The sequence below is a fragment of the Ooceraea biroi genome, chromosome 2, assembly GCF_003672135.1.
Source record: "Ooceraea biroi isolate clonal line C1 chromosome 2, Obir_v5.4, whole genome shotgun sequence".
NCBI lineage: Eukaryota > Metazoa > Arthropoda > Insecta > Hymenoptera > Formicidae > Ooceraea > Ooceraea biroi.
In genome coordinates this window covers 13,557,162-13,575,165 of record NC_039507.1, presented here as the reverse complement: position 1 = coordinate 13,575,165, position 18,004 = coordinate 13,557,162, and the positions used below count along the sequence as shown (strand labels likewise).

The 18,004-nt window shown below is 38.6% G+C and overlaps 1 protein-coding gene across 2 annotated transcripts in view; it reads left to right on the top strand.

Annotated features, from left to right (window-relative positions):
• LOC105285279 (tachykinins) overlaps positions 1-16,895 on the top strand; it is a 56,326-nt gene extending 39,431 nt beyond the window's left edge. The window contains exons 2-7 of one of the 2 annotated variants that reach the window (XM_011349397.3): positions 12,232-12,424; positions 12,896-13,174; positions 13,549-13,806; positions 13,935-14,160; positions 14,844-15,080; positions 16,453-16,895. In XM_011349397.3, the coding sequence (XP_011347699.1) occupies positions 12,233-12,424; positions 12,896-13,174; positions 13,549-13,806; positions 13,935-14,160; positions 14,844-15,080; positions 16,453-16,463 (1,203 nt within the window). In that variant the 5' untranslated portion in view covers position 12,232 and the 3' untranslated portion in view covers positions 16,464-16,895. The remainder of the gene's footprint in view (positions 1-12,231; positions 12,425-12,895; positions 13,175-13,548; positions 13,807-13,934; positions 14,161-14,843; positions 15,081-16,452) is intronic. The other variant, XM_011349398.3, reaches the window with a different exon arrangement.
• The last annotated feature ends 1,109 nt before the right edge of the window (positions 16,896-18,004 follow it).

The following is an 18,004-nucleotide window of genomic DNA, read 5'->3' as shown; positions in this document are numbered from 1 at the left end:
AAACGTTGAAAACGTTGCACTTTTGCCAAGCACTTCAACAAAACGACCAAAGCGCTGCATGGCAATTTTTATTCGCATAATTAATAAATAAAAAAATTAATAAGTAATAAATTATAAATAAACGCGCCAGTTGTTTTAATAATGCTGTGGTTACTTTTAATAACTTTTTTTTCCTTTATAGCTTTTGGTGTGTCTATGTATTAGTTTCTATTAGTTTCTTATGGAATAATTTTTGATAAATAAGTATAATATAAGAAAAATAAGTATAAATTGCATTAATTGCACTCCCTCATCGCGTCACAAATATCGCACTAATTTCTATTAACGTCCGGAACATCATTATGATATTTTATCTTCCATGTAGTTTTTATTAATAGCTTTTGTGAATTAATTAATTCTTTGTAACGAATTCTGTCTAACAAACGTAGAGAATCGTAATGATATTTTCACGCCTCGTCGCTAGAATTAATTTCTATTTAATTTAATGGATAATTAATCCTTATTTTAATGTAATTGGAGATCGATCTGATTGTTCATATAAAAAGATACTCGGATCTCCATCTGATTTATATACATGACGCGTGAGGAAAGTTGTGAAACGAAAAACAAAGAAGATTCCAAATTTCAACTGATCGCGTGCGTCTTCAAGTGTATCCTCGCCGCAGTCGAGATTTCGGCAATTTTGTAAACTGTTTAACGATTAATAACGATCAGCTGCAACTGTATGCTACGCGAGAGAAAGCATGGGTGACGACATTATCAAAGTATGCGCAGGAATGGTGATATTATATTATGCTTTCGAACACATACGTGTGCAATAATTATGACGTAGCGTCAATAAATTTGCAATTGCAACTCGGGCAGTTAAGGGAAAAGTAAGTTTGTAGGTTTACATTTGCCGTCGAGTAAACAAAATTGTTAATTACCTTGTATCGTGCGATCGATGTGTGTCTGCATTAGTTTTCTGATTAAAAGTACGCGAACGTTAAATACGAGCGTATCGTTAATTGGAACAGGCCGCGCGTCTTCTTGGCATTTCCTAATTGGAGAAATTCCCGACTCTGAAAATGTATAATTTTAAATACGAAACGAACAGCGCGTGCGGTTAATTGTATTTTTTTTATGTGTTTTAAATGGCTGATACAGTGTTGTAATTGAACAAGGTTGCTGAGAAACGCGGAAAACGCGATTGAAAAGCTTCGCGTAATGGGAGACTATTCTGTATGACTGATCATGGCTATTATTTTATTGTTTGACGCTTTACGCTGCAATTGCGCTCGTAGTAATCGCGAAGTTTTAATATCTGTTGTTTAATCGCGAGCACACTCTTTCAGCAGCATTGGAAAAATCCCTTTGACGGCACTTCATCAATTTGCTGGACATAGAATTTCAAATGATATGATGACGACGGACTGTTACGAGCGAAACCTATCGCTCGATTATTATCTTTGCGGGGACATTATGCGATTATGCGGAACATTAAGCAGAAAAATCCGAACCACCTAAATTACTGCCTCGTAAATGTCATTTTAATTGTATGTACATATGTCTGTACATACGTGTATATATAAAACAAACATAAATGATTGAATTATTGGAATACAGATCATTCGAATTTAAGCCCTCGATAAATGTCATGAAGATTACTACGGCTTACGATATAATATTAAATCTCTTCGCATTCTTTTTAATATCTGATTTATATATGACATGATTATATTCACATACGTACGAAAATAATATCTTATTATTTCTGATTTTTTATGTTGAAACAGATTATAAGCTATGGGCACGAAGAGTTTGTAGTTTTGTACAAAGATAAAATATACGTTTTCTCTTTATATTCTTGCGTGCACATTGTTATGCATTTACGAAGATACGTCTTCGCTTTAAGATGCTTGCCCTTCTCCTCTGAGTATCCACTTCGTCGTAACATGGTCTGTAACGTAATAGAGCTAAATTTAGCTTTTCAAATTAAGTTATTCACTCATCCTCACGAGAGTTGATTTTTAATTAATGAAAATGGTTGATTTAGGAGTTCCAGAATATTGTATTGCCGTTTGCCATGAGGCAAAAATTATCTTCTAGTCTTTGAACTTTGATTTCTTTTTTAAATGAATTTTATTTCATTATTCACTGGAATTATAATTTCGGTACCGGTATTCCATTCCTATATCTATAATGGCTTCCTGTAATCGCTCGATGGTTGAACGCCATAGTGTCACAAGACTGTCTTCTACCGGGTCTTCGTCATAGTCGTGTCCCATCCAGGTGCCCATAGTGAGAATTATGACTATTATCACGATTCCTTGCAATATTAACAGCCACTGAATACGAAGCACGTCCTTCCAACAGTCGTTCGCTGTAATCTGCACGTTACGTTATTATAAAAGAGCACAGCGCATATAAATAATATGTTTTCAATTCGCGAAACGGCGACCACATTTTTCATTATGTACAGATGTAACTAAACAAATTGCAATTTTGGCTGAAGACATTCTTAATAATGCAATAATGAAAAATGAGCGCATTATGATTAAATCAAATTAAGGAACACACGAAAGCGGCTAGTTTTAAAGCAAATTTTTTGCTAATTCAATCGCAGCCTAAATTTAATGTGAAGCTTTATTTTGTAATGTATTCATAATTAGGGATTTTATTAGCAGCGACCTTTTCGGTATTAATAAAAATATTTCTATGCAAACTTCGCGGTTGAAAGCTCGTTTGTATTATCGTTCTCCATTCTGCAGCAAATTAATTGATGCTGAAAGGAATATTTGATAATCAATAAATTTTATTCCAGCTGTCGGATTATCTTTACGCAATAACGCGATTATTAAATGCGGGCCAATTTGTTTAATTTTCATTATGGCGAAATAAGTTCTCGGCAAGCACGCATACAGATGTCGTGAATTTTCCCTTTTATCTTCAACATTTTTTGGGGACACTCTGAGCATCATTGAATCCGAAAGTTTAAAGGTCTCACGTTGTACGCAAAGTGCGCCGTCACTCCCGTGAAAATCACGGCGCGGCTACGTAGTGCCGTAGGAATTCCATTTATCGAGTTTCTCGACAGCCTTTCTATCGATTGCTCACGTGCCATTAAAACATTTAAGCCTGTTGATGTCCTTTTGCACGACGCCGAAGTATTACTAGCAAGTTCTATGAAATTCGAAGGCGAAAGCCCAGTTTTCTCACTTTTGCCGCTTCCCGTGCGGGAATCAAATGCACCGTCGTGCATGTAGGGGCGGATTTGCGTCACGTATACTGGATATCCCTCCGGCTATAGATAGACACAAATAAAAGCGTGCAAGCGAGATATGAATGAGGAGTGTGCTGCCTTAATATTGCCGATTTATTTAAAAAAAAATCGAAATGCTCAAAGCGAGAGACTACTGCTAAAATTTTTTAAAAAGAGCGGCGAGAATAGAAAATAACGTTGATATTGAAACTCCAGTAACAGTCGTGCGTTAAACGGGGAATGGGGTATTAATTAAACTTGACCTGCGAAGAATCACCCTGAGAGAGACTCGAATCTGGATATTCTTTGCGCCTTTCGGATGCATTCTCAGCTTAATAGGCTACAGTTATCGTTACCGAAGCTTTGCAGTTACGATAAAGTGATATATATTGGAAAGAAAATTACGAACAAATTGCAGCGAACAGAGTAACCTTTAATTTGTTCTTGTATAGATCTTCATTCCTCCGTATCGTTTTAATACTTTTATAATTGAGATCATCACTCCAAGAATTCGCTCGTGAACTCAACGCTCTCGATATATAACTGGCAGTTTTACTGAACCTGGCGATACTAAAAAAAAGAGAAATAATTATTAATATATTATTCTTTATCTTTTTTTATTCTTGACATGCGTGCTAGATGATCCACGCGTGTTGTCTCATAGAGTTGCAGAATTTTATCAGGTTGTTACATATAGTTTTACGTGAGTATACGTGAGTTCGAGCAATCCCTAGACGTTCTCCTTCTCGGTCTGTAGAAAATACGAAATGGTGTCTGAGCCACGAACTTAACCATACCGAACGAAAAATTTCGCGAACAAGCGGACACGAGAAATCAAACTGAACGTTCAATTCATGCATTATCGATTTATCAGGATATCGATAGTGCAAGAAAACTTCATAAAGCTAAATGACCCGCTCTTGTTCAGTTGAATCTTGCAAGCTTCAATCAACACCATAATCCTTTGACGGATGACCCTGAGATTGGGCTCGACAGCTATCACGTAGCATGCATGGTGTCCGATCGACGATGCCGATTTCCGACTAGCGAATTGGCGAGGAACTATCGCGTGTGCGTTATCGCTCCGGCTTCGAATTTCGAAATCGATCTCTCATCATCGTGAAACAGAACAAGCGATAGCGGTTGCACAAAATCATGGGGAACACGAGTTTCCGATCAAAAACTCTCCGATCTCGTTCCGACTGGAAACGATATTTTCTTCACTCCCGCGTATAGCGCCGGATGGATGAGCCCTTTGCAGATGTGGCGCGCGATATTTCTAACTTCCGTTCTCCTGCTAGCTCCATCCGCTTGTGGTCTCACTGGAGGTTTTTGCGCACACAAACGCCTCTGTAATCGCGAAAGCGATTTTAAGAGTGATCTATCTTTTTCGAGAACGAGTGCTCTTAAATTATTTCTTTTTTAATGTGATAAATGGGGGTATTTCAGTAAGCGTCTAAACGCTGGACGGTTCCATGAGTCATTCACGAGTCATTTGTTACAGAATTATTTTCGTGCCAGTATTTAGTGATACAAGTGATATAAGTTATCTTAGTTTCAAATAAACAAACGTACCAAATGTTTCGTTGTATAATACACATACATGTTAGATCTATATCTCGAGCGGATCCTCTCGATGATTCTCGAGAATTTACCGCTCGATGTCATTTATAATCCCCCATTAGAATACTAAAGGTTAACACTGGTATTAGCCACGGCTATTAATAAGTCATTATATTATTGCCCGCTTTTACAATGGCCGCTCCCGACAGGGCGAGCGTTGTAACGCGTAATGTTCTAATTTAATATGTCGCATATCTAATGTAATTGTATACGCCATACGGTTTTCTGAAAACAATTCCGCACAGCCATTATATATGATTAAACGTATGTATGTGTCAACGTGCACATGTGTTGCACGTAATACGCAAGTCTAGTCGCTTCACGCTAACGCTATATTAACAACGGGACCTTTTACAGAATTAGTGTTGACCATGGCGTTAGTTCACTGCATAATTCGATAATATCCGCTAATGTGTGCGCTAATCTACTCGTAATCTTCCATGACGATGCACATTTCGGCTCGGAAAGTTCAGTTGATCATGATATATATGCGTGTATATCGCAAAAATATACATACATTATCGCAGAAACATCTCGCGATCGTATAATTCAGTTTGTTCAATAAGGCAAGTTTGTTCATAAAGGAATACTCCATTAACTCCTCGATATCCATTTTGAATATTGCGAGACGAGGGACGCTCGTGTTTTACACACACATACACACACAGAGGGAGTCAAACATTTTAATAAATATGCCAGAAAAGTAGCAAGAGCGGCAAACTTTCGGCAATAACGTTCGCGCGCATTGCAATCTCTCCGACTGGGGGAGGATAATTTACCCTCACCCTCTCGCGTTCTATAAATTGATCGATCTCATTTCCATCCGGCCGTATAAAATTAGACTATCTGCGTCTCGCAAGATGTGCGTAGCGAACACATCACAACGGATGGATCAGATCAGCTGGAGGTTGCAAAGGTCACGGTCCTTAACTGCGTGGGCGATGTTGGCGGAGATCTCGGAGGAGAGACCTCGTAAGATTGATTGCAGGTGCGAGAACGAAAGTAGCGAGAAACGAGTCGGAACCGGCCAGCTGTTTTTGCGCCAAACCACAACCGACTCGTGTACATCCGGCGTACGCTCGGCTGCTCGATTGCTGTGTAATTGCTTGTGTTTCATGTTGCGAGACACCAGCAAGATAAATAGCGATTCGCGACTCTTTGTCGCGGGTATAATCCCCGGGAAAATCGCGGGAAAATCTCGGATCTTTAAATCTTGCGATGCGGCTGCACGATGCAGAAGAATGCATTTTCCGGCGTGTGTCTTGATGCGGCGAACGCCGCCAACGCGAGGCTTTGTTCATGCGTTTGCTCAACGTTTGATTAATTATTCGTTTACGTCATCTTACGCATGCTACTTGTGTTTGCACCGCGGTAACGTTTGTGCGAAGTATTTCGTTCGTACTCATGAATGAAAATTGGATTATATTCGAGCAGCTGCGCGCTGGATCTTGGGATATCTCGCGATTTGATCTGAAATTTAAGTAACTTTATGCAAAGTAATGCATGGTGTTGAAAATCCTCGCACACAACAAAAACGAAAATTTTCGTCAATTGTATATCAATTGTATTATTTATTACTACAATATAACGTTCTGGGATATTTTTGAAAGTTCCTTTCGCGCTAAGCTGCGTGCTAAACGCGATTCACATTAGTGGAATTGACGATAAACGCGAATCCGTTGATCAGTTCGTTTCGTACGTAGAAACACGATTAAAGCCGTCGTCGATGAGTGCAGCTTTATTATTTTACGTTCGAGCAGCACATTGGACATTATTATGCACTCATTATGGTTTTACGAGCGATGCGCTATAGGGAGCCCCGCGCAATTTACAACATTATTCAATCAATGTACTGTGATTTACTTTTAACAGTAATTCATATCGAGTGTGAGGTGATAAACGATATAATCCCTTTAGAGACTTTTCAGTTTAACCGATTGTGTAAATCGAATGATGAATACTGAGAGCTTGATATTGATGGAGAATTTTAAGAACTGCATCGCACAGTAGCGATAAATAAATGATATTAGTAATAATAGATATTAGTAATGATAGCGATATGAATCGAGTGCAGAAAGCAGCCGAACTCACGCTGACGTCTATACGGCATTTGTGTCCAATTTGTGCTATCACGTTCGAAGTTGCTTGAGATATATGATGAAACTATTCAACAAGTTTCTTACTATTACAGCGGTCGAATCACATGTCCCAAGAATGGATGAATTGTCCATAGGACAGCTTTGTTCTTGCAGGAATATATTACATGCATCTCTCTCTCTCTCTCTCTCAAAAAAAGGGTATCTGCTCTACGTCACTCTCTTTCTCTTTCTCTTTCTCTTTATTTTTCGGAAGACGTTGCAAGTAAGTTCGATGAACTTTCCTGACACTTTGTCGCCAGATTACAGTCTCTTAAACTTACATGGCGCACAGCGCATTGGTTACGTTACATCACGTAACTGAGTTATGAAATGATCGCTTCGATAATATTTCTGAAACATAATGTCTCAAAAAATACCTTCATAATGCCTTTTCTTGGGATTTCTAAAACTAAAGTCGCGACGAACGGTACATTCGCGATAGCGTACCTCGCTAAGTTGTTCTTGGCGCGCTCCAAAGTGCGCCAAGAAAACGTTCCGTCATATTCGCTGTATAATAATTTAATCCGATTTGATTCTCGTGCATGTCAAATACTCATCTGTATTCGACGGTAATCCGCAACTACGCACAATTTCTCTTGAATTATTCGTTCGAATTAGTGTTCGTTCGACACAAGGACGCGCGAGTACGTCGAAAGATTTCGCTTCCTGCGCTTCGTGTTTGTTCGATGGCTCGACATCCTGCAAAACTTGTGTAACGTTTGGATAATAAAGTTAGCGACAGTCAAAACGCCCCCGATAATTATGGTAGCAAAGCGAAGCCGAAGCGATTAAGCGATATGGAAATCGCTGGTGGATGTATTTAGAGGCCTCATCGGGAAACACAAAATTGAATTTTTCTCCTTTACAGACACATCATTAATTAGAATCCAAATAAAGCGACGAGATCGCTCGAAATAATACACCGCTTTTTAACGACGTAATTTCAGCGTGCTTTGTGCGGCCAGTTCTTCCGTTTTTGCATGATATTCGATCAGAGTTATTAGATTTTTCTGCGGCCGTTGTAACTGAGAATCGTTATCAGTTTCTACAAGCGAGCTTTTAATTGTTTCATTAAGCGGAGAGTTCGCTTTAATTGTGTGATTTCAATGAAAATTGGAATTCCCCGAAGCAGAAGAGATAGTTAGTATTGAATATCTTATAAATATCAGAACGATCATGGGAAGATTATCAATCAAGAAACTTGTCAATACTTTTTAATTTCGGACATTTTATTTCAATTTATGACAAACATAGGTATTTCCGGATAATATTATTGACTTGAATAAATATTCAAATTTTCAAGAAATATAATATATTATACTATTAAAGATGTGATGTAACACAAGTCAATAAATGACGTTATTAAGAAATATCTGAAATAGTTATTTGATAAAAAATATGTTTGCTGTAGCCTAAAATAATTTTCTTCTTCCATCTTTACAATAATCGAAGTAGCCGTATCCATGTGCGTAGGTGAAGGGGTAAAAGTTCCTTTCTGTTATAAAAAAGATACTGATTTAACAACAGTATCATAGTTTCACTATATTTTTACGATATTTTAAAGTGTTTAAAAATAGTTTTGAAACTAAAGAAACAAAAGGACGCGTTTATCCTGTTCTTGTTACTAAATTTGGGTTTTATATTCGTAATTTTTTGTATAAATTTGTATAAATCAAGCTGTTACAAAAATTAGTGACAAAAACAGAACAGTAATTTGCGACGCGGATTCGTAGATGAGTCTCAGCATGCATTGTGACTATTCTGCATTATGTCCTGCGCCACACTCCCACTCTGAAGAAGTAAATACACTCCCGCAGACAATGAAGGCTCTCCTCCTCCCGAGTGATTTTCTCTCGTAGCGATATTTTTCCTCGAGCATTGTCTAGAATCATCTCAGCACCTCCATCGATTTCTGCCTTTTTTCATGGAAGTTCATCGTTCAAGTAAGCGCCCTCGTTCCTATGTATAGACCACGTAGATGACATACTAATCGATGTTACACCAAGCCTTTTCGCTGAACATGATACAAACGTCAACGTTCGAGGCGGTTTAAAGGTCAATAAGGCCTCAAAGTATACATCCGTTCATCCTCGTTCATTTTGTAGAAACCCCTTCAGCCTTATTCCCTTCAAAGCCACCGCTCACGAGCTTGTCGCATTTTCTTATTTACGTAACACCCCATTCAACCTAAGAATAATCAATTAATCTGCTCTCTAAATTACGTGTAACGTTATTCGCAAAATCACTCTTGTTGGAAGTCTTCAAAGGAAGTTTCGACGCATCGCGCGTCCAACATACCCTCACGAGAACTGCGGCCAGTCGATCGTCGACTTTAAGGGTAGCGTCATGTAGAACAAGCTTGCTTAGAACGATTATACGAGTGACCGACTGGCCGGCGCTGGAGGAACAGCTCACCAGCCAGCTCTCTCCATCGGTCGCTACAGTTCCTCGCGTATTCGCCACCCTCCAACCCTTGACCAACCCCCTTATCACGGTGCTCCTTTTCTCATCTCCTTCAGCCGACGCCGGCACGTTTCTCGTCACCGAGCGAGAATTCTCGCTCCGTTTACTGTGCGCGACGAAGAGGCCGACCTCGACAGTTTACAACGGTGCGCGCATTAATACGTTCGACGTTGCCGGGGCCTCTTTTTTATGCCCGACACTCGGCGATTCCACGAGATGTGATCTCGTGATGATCGAAATCCGTGGACGCGATGAATGGATCTCTCGTTTCTATTTTTCTCTTATTTTTTCATAAGCATTATGGATTGATGTTCAAAGTGTTCTGTTATCGCTAAAATTTCAAACGCTGGCAAATCTGTCGGCTGTTAGAGCAAAATATAATGTAATTGTAATGGTTCATATATTGGTTAAATATCAGTTTTCATTGATTAATACGATTAATAAACATGCTGCAGATATATTATGAACACATTGCATAATAGCCGGAATAACCGGTTCCGGTTAAGTTTGTGCACATCGTTTCTACATATCGATAACGTTTCTAGCGGTGCGTCAATTTGCCTATATTTGCGTTGAATTAATTAATTCGCCGGGACAAACTGTGGTGTGCTTAAGATGATAAAGTTTCTGCCGAAACTTACGCGTATACGGAAACTTATGTCCAGTTATGGTAACTTGACGATGTGTACACTAAATGTTTTCTCTATGTTAGATAATCTGAAATTATTAGTTAATATCTCAAATATTGCAAGTTATAGAATTCCTATTAAATTGTGCTTATATATTTATAATAAATTAATATAATTGATTAAATTTTTATATTCTATCAAAGATAATAGCTGAAGGTCTGGACTGAATTGAATAATATTATTGTTCGCCATACTTAACAGAATGCATAGTTATTTTTCTCTGGAAATGTTTATGTTTACATTAATTCTTAACGTTGATGAAGATTTAACGTGCTAGACGTTACCTAATTTATTTACACATTCATGTTGTATATGCAACATGCTAACGCCTACGCACGATATCGAATCGCGCTGAATAGGAATGCATTAAACTGAAATCGATCACCGCCTAACAATACGGCGGCGAATAATATTAATAGACTATAAGAGCAAAGAATAATAAAAAACGTCACTCTTCCAGCCGATGGCTTTAACGATATTTTATGCAAGTAGACACGTAGTACTGTGTCTTACATCGATAAATAGCTTATCTCTCTCTGAATCTTGTTTATATATCTACGTAGAAAAATAGTATTACATGAATAAATGCTCCCATGTCGACTATAATGTCAAGATATAATATGCAATGTAACAAATAATCGTTAATGTGCGTAATAATGTGCTGTTGTTTACGCGTGAACCCTCCAAAGAACGTCAATAAGTGATCCGTGCAGCTATTTTATTGCACGAGCTTCGAGCTCGTGCTTTCGATTATTCAGCCAGAACGTTTCTTATTTTTCGTGGATGGACCATGTATAGATATTCTTTGTTCTTGCTGCCGCTGGGACGCTTTGAGAAAAGCAAGCCTCTGTCCCATCCTACCGTTCGCTAATTATAGCCTCTGCTTTGAAGGGTACCGGCACTTTTAAACCGCTGTAAAATTGAATAATCGAGCAGCATGGCGAAAAAGAGATTACGCCGTTTTTATTCATCGCGCTATCGCTATTTATATATTTTTTATTTATCGTTTTATATATCGCTATATTTATTCATGTTCGCTATCGTCGCGCAATTTTTAGCTTTTCGAGTTTAAATACGCCTATTCGCTTCTCTTCAATAACAGCGTTTCTTCTTCGTGTAACCGACCGTTTTTCTCGCGCCAGTCTCAATTTGCCACTTCTTTTAATATCACGGTCGTCTATGCAGCGTCTCCTTTTTTTTAATGTAACTTGCGGATTTTCTTCTTGGAAAGGCGCTTTTCCGTCCTCTCGAATTTTCCGCGACTGCTCTCTTTACATGTTCTACCTCGCGTACAACGCGAATATTATCTCATTGTCAGTGCGATACGACTTTCTTCGACGATAAATTCGCACGCGTAATGCAATATATCACGCATTAAGCGTGCTCCAAACTCCTCGCGTCTGCTATCTTGTGCAAGCACAAGAATTGATTTGCATGCGTATCGCGCTCACGCTAAATGAACTAACGCAAGATACATCGGAACCGGTTCCTCTTTTCCTCTGAAATTAATAAATTAATAAACAAAATGTACTAGGAGATATTATTATATTATCGACAAAATTCAATTAGCGAGTCGGACGATACAGAAAACGATGCTTGCTTAAATCTTCGTTGAGAAATATTGATTAAAACAACGTGCTCCACCAGCAAAATCTGCATGTTTTTAAGAGAATTCTTTACTTTTAATGCACCTGTACATATGTCTCGCTCTATCCATTTATGTCTTCGCATGCTTGTACTCTCTCTAACGAGGAGCAGGCGTGTGATTGGAATTGGCATCATTTGAGTACTTGACGGCTATACCCGACCGATCGGTAGTCTGGGCTAGGTGAACAATCAAATGTGGTTACGTAACACGTCGATAAATTAGTTCAACGTGATGCAGCTTGACTTTCGTGTAAATGAGACCAGAGTAACAATAGATTGAATATCTATCATGCTATCATACGAAAGTTTGATGGACGTCCACGTTCAAGCGATTGGGGGACGTGCGTCGAAGGCGGATAATCATCTCCATTGGACGTATCAGCATTGAATACCTTTCTCCAGATATCGATCATTTATCTCTGTGTTTCAGAATGATTATCAGCTCGATTCTCTTTCTCGCGATCTGGACTAGTTCATCGTTCGCAGAGGAATCCGGTGATGTCGCGTCCGTCAAACGGGCGCCTATGGGGTTCCAGGGGATGCGCGGGAAGAAGGATCCTCTCATCCTCACGTCTTCGGAACACGATAACGAACTTTCCAAGAGAACGCTGATGGACTTTCAGGTAAGCGGGCACACGTGTCGAAATTGGCGAACGGAGAGAACGTTATAATATAATTATATTTTTCTTTTTTTCTTTTTTATTATATATAACTTGTGTTACATCACATCTTTAGTATAATATATTATATTTCTTGGAAATTTGAATATTTATTCAAGTCAATAATATTGTCCGGAAATACCTATGTTTATCATAAATTAAAATAAAATGTCCGAAATTAAAAAGTTTTATTAGAATTTTTTTTCTGCGGTCGTTGTAACTGAAAATTGTTACTAGTTTCTGCAAGCGAACTTTTAATCGTTTCATTAAGCGGAGCGTTCGCTTTAATTGTGTGATTTCAATGAAAATTGGAAATTATTTTTATACGTAGTTATGCTTGATTTTCCAAACGAATGTAATCATATTTCCCTGATTCCTGTTTCGAGTATCTTGTGAAGGAGGGAAATAATCTTTGATGATGATTTATATTGACAGGATATGCATAAGAAGGATGCGAGCGCGCCCGAAATCGAGGATAATCTGTTGCACGAGGAGTTTGAGAAACGGGCGCCGATGGGGTTCCAGGGTATGCGGGGGAAGAAGGATTACCTGCTGCCCGATTTCGAAGACGCGTACTTCCGCGACGACTACGAGAAGAGGGCGCCGATGGGTTTCCAGGGTATGAGAGGGAAGAAGACTCTGCTGGAGGAGGAATATTACAAGAGAGCACCTATGGGGTTTCAAGGAATGAGAGGAAAGAAATCTTTGGAGGAGGTGAGCCCGCGTGAAACGATGTTAAATTAAATGATGTTAAATTCCATTTCTCGGAAACAGATTTCGGACGCTGACCACGCATTCGTAACTCGTAAGATTCCCCTCGAACGAGGTTCTTTCATGCGAGGTTCGATATGATCGTTTGCATACGAGATTTTATATTCTTCTATATGAGATGGTGTGGAAAATGAATATACGGAACGAGTTTATGTTCCATATTATTATATCGCGCGAGTCCTCTCGGCCGTTTTAAATAATCGAATCTTCATTAAATTAACCAATTTCAATTTGCTTAAAACTCAGAAGAGCGTCATTTCCATTCGATTTTCGTATCACGCTACGTTTCACTGAAAATAGTCAAATTGCGCAAACAGGTGTTGGGCGAAATTGAAAAGAGAGCTGCGATGGGCTTCCAAGGTACGAGAGGGAAGAAGACGTACATTTTTGAGTATCCGCAAGGTTACGAGAAGAGACTTCTCGCGATGGGATTTCAAGGTATGCGCGGCAAGAAGGACGAAATTCCGACAGAGTGGGAGAAGAGGGCTCCCATGGGATTCCAGGGGATGAGAGGCAAGAAAACGTTGCTCGACGAAATAGAGGAACTCGAGAAACGAGCCATCATGGGTTTCCAGGTGAGTCGCTCGATCAGTTCTGGAGTGGCTACATGACTGAGAGATTTTTCGAAAGCAAGTGAAAAGAGAAATGGGAATTGTATTAAGTCTCCACTTCATGACTTATTGATGCAGTTAATGACTTTCAGGGCACACGAGGTAAAAAGGACGGCTATGAAAACTACATAGATTATTATATGGACCCCATGGATTTTGACAAGAGGGCACCGATGGGATTCCAAGGGATGAGGGGCAAGAAAGACTCTGACAAAAGAGCACCTATGGGTTTCCAAGGCATGAGAGGCAAAAGGAACATGGCACAAAGGTTTGGGACCGACGCGGATTTCGAAACCCGATCATCGATCGAATATCAAGGTAATCGATCTTGATTCATTTGTGATCTCGTAATTGTCGACAGCAAAAAGAGAAACCTCTGAAGTTCGTTGGGTGGCAGGCGCCAATACTAATTTTATAGTTTTTCTGACACTTAATTATTAGAAAGTTCCATTTGTATAGCGTGCTACCGGAAGTTTCTCTTTTTGCACGAGAGGTTTTCAAGAAGCCGACTAGCCACATTCGATCGATGTCAAATATAAATAAATAAATATAAATATAAATAAATAAATAAATAAACGATATTTCCATATATTGCAAATTGTACTACAAACATCGCCGAACAAACAAAGTCGGTTATGAGCATTCTATTAATTAACCGCGCTGTTCAATTAATTCTCCCATAACTGGATGAGAAATATTTTCTCTCGTTTTTACCACTCCAGGATATTTTGTGAAATAGCTCGTTGCTTCCCGAATACCCCTCATAATGGCGATAATCGATCCTCCATCAATGAGACTCCACGCGGCGCGAAGGCTTGCCGGTTGTTTGTCTTATTGTTCATTGTACGGTCGAGCCCGAAAGTATATAATCGTCGATGTTGCAAGGGCGGGTGATTTTTGTTTTCCTGTTTTGTTTGCCGCCCCGCGGAATCGGTGCGCTAAATCTCGAGAACTCGAAACTGGTCACACTGGTCCCACGTTGTGTTTCCCCCCTATCGCAGGAACGGGCGATAGAAGAAACGCTCTTGCCTTGTGCCAAGTCGAAAAGCGATCGCCCTTCCGGTATTTTGAGATGCGCGGTAAGAAAAATCCACGATGGGAGTTACGGGGGATGTTTGTGGGGGTGAGAGGCAAAAAGTGGGCGCCAGCCCCGTACGAGGACCGCAGCCCGTTCATAAGCGTACTCGATAACACCGGAAGGACCGGCGTGGTGGATGGAGACTCGTCTGCAGCATTAGGTAATTCGATTAACTGATATACACTGGCATCAATCAATCGATTATCAGTAATCAGACCATTCATTCGTCGCGACTCTCACCACGCTTCTTCGTTTGTCTTAATCGTCGTACGTGTCGTCCAATAATTGATTAATTGTGCTTCTCGAGTGTTTGTCATGTAAAGTGAATCAGCACGATGCAAAGAAAGAGCGAGAGAGAGAGAGAGAGAGAGAGAGAGAGAAAGAGAGAGAGAGGAAAAGCAAATTGTGTCGTTATTCCATCTTAGTCCAGAAATGTTTCCCTGAAGTGTTTTCCGCAATTTCGTCATGAGAAATACATGATGCATTGTTCACGGAAATCTTCACGTATCGCGAGTATCCTGTTTTCTTTTATCTTTGTCTTGCACGCACACACGCACACACATACAAAAGCTAGACATTTAAATGTACTCATAATTCTACGATATATATCGGTATCTTCTTCTTCGCTGCTGCTCTTGGCTCTTGGCTCTTGGCTACAACAGTTTATTCGTGCTTTTTAATTCCGTACTTCTCCTGCATTCTGCATATTAGCATTAACACTTACGATCCGCCCGTTTGCGAATTATTCCGCGCCATTGATGCTGCAAAAACATTTTTCCTACAGTATGGGTGCCAAGTGACATTTAGAACAAAGCTGCGGATTATCTTGCCGGCAACTACGGGACAATAGTGACGCAAGAGTCCGCTTTAAAAGTTTCCCTGCGCTTATATTGTCATCGAAAAGTTGTTTCCTATTGTGCACACACGCGCGATTGCACGCAATATCGATAAAATTCTGCGTACTAACCAGTTCGTACGCAAACCATCAGACTTGGGAAGTCTGATTGTTTGCGTATGATTTGATTGAAACCTGATTTTGAATGCATACATGCTTCCTCAGTTTTATATTTTAATATTTCAATTATTTAAGTATATGTTTATCTTTTATTTTTTATCGGAGAGAAAAAATAAAAAAGTATGAGAATGTTAATTTCGAAAATGCGCACTACGTACATTGGTTAAAATAATTTATTTATAATGGCATATAATTTTATATCAATGTCATGATGTTATATCATATATGTTACCCTCATGATATAAATAATTAATTATATTTGTTCAATGTTTAACATGTAAATGTACAAACATCAATTGACTTTAAGTGACAAATACGGATTATAGAAATAACGCAATTGTGATGATGACTTCTCATATCGTCCAATCTTACAAGTTAACAAATTTGTTTTGACGATTAGCGAGAGAAAAGAGAATGGAGACTTTATAATTACGCTATTGTCAGATTAGAGAGTCTTTCTATTAGATATTCACGGAAGAGATCGTACATAAACGTCGTCGCCTGATTTATGTTTCAGATTCACAATAATGTAGCAGTCCTTAGAGAAACGGTAATTGTTAACGAAACGTCTCCTCCAAATAATTAAACCGATGTAGCTAAATCTCTAAAACCGAAGAGAAGAAGACACGTCTGTCAGTCACGATGACAGGTGCGAATGCTGTCGTTTGATTTATTGATCCATTATTAATTCATTAATTAAACCTTTGTTAATATTATTTCACGTATCTTACTTAGGTCAACTTGAGTATTGATCTAGTCAATGAATATTGCCTCTTTTTATGTTAATATATTATAATTAGCGGGAATTAACCAAAGATATTTTGCGCCGGCTGCGATCGTACACGCCAGCAAAGTCTTTCAGAAGATGCCTATATCAGTATTATCATTAATTTGTATACGTTGTAAAAATGTAGTAATCCGTAGCAGCGGTATATTCTCGAATAAATTTGGAAAAGATTACGAGTCTGGCTCTTTAACGAAGATCCTAATTGATCGAAATTTTCGAATTCTCGAATTCGGTTGAGTATCTCGACGCAATCGAGCGTCATATTCAAATGTTAGCTAAAGTAGCTGTTGAATTTACCAAAGCGACAGAGCTTTGAGATTTAATAATCATTTGAAACTTACGACGACTATAATTCCAAACGTTAAATAATAATAAATAAATCTCGCATGCGAGATAAGAGTTTACGGCGCAAAAGTAGCATCATCCAGGAAAAATTAACAAAGAGAAATTCAAGAATCAATTGCATTTCTACTACTAATCTTTTACGGAACAGCTTGCGTATCTATGGGGCTCGTGCAGAGAGGCGAGATTTATTCTGTCCTAATTTATTAATACACACGAGCGCATTTACGATAAAGTAATTTCACGTCCTCGAAATCTCTAGTAACAAGATCTATTGTAAAACGGAGAACAGGCGGTGTGTAAGCTAAGATTGAATAGTGTATAAATATCTATAGCGTAACGCGACATATAGATAGGAATTATATTTTTCTCTGAATGTTAATCGGTAACATATATATATATATATATATATAAATATGAATATATAAATATAAATATTTATATTTATATTTATACATATTATTATTGTAGATATAAACGACTATAATCTCCCGATCGCGTCGTCCAGATCATTTTACTTTTTTCTTTGTCTTCGAGCGAAAGGCGAAATAATGACGTTGAAAAGTGACCATTTCTGTGGCCGCTCTGGTTGCGTTCAACGAGATGAAATTTTATTTTGAGACTTCTAGAGATTTCAACATTAATCTTTTCTACGCGAATCTAATCTAAAACATTGCTTCGTTGTTTAATACTTACCGATGTTCATATATCTTTTTTTTCAACCTTTCATTGAGATACGACGATAATGTTTTGCATTTAATAAATTCTTGTTGAAGAATTGTAATTTATCAACTTATTACTTACCATCACGTGGTGTACGTGGGATTTATATTGCTGTGTACCTGTGTTTGTTGCATATGTTGTTATAAAATAATAAATTGCTTGAGGCTCTAACGTTTCTATAGCCCGCAATGTTTTATTCATGTACCTTTCTTCAGTT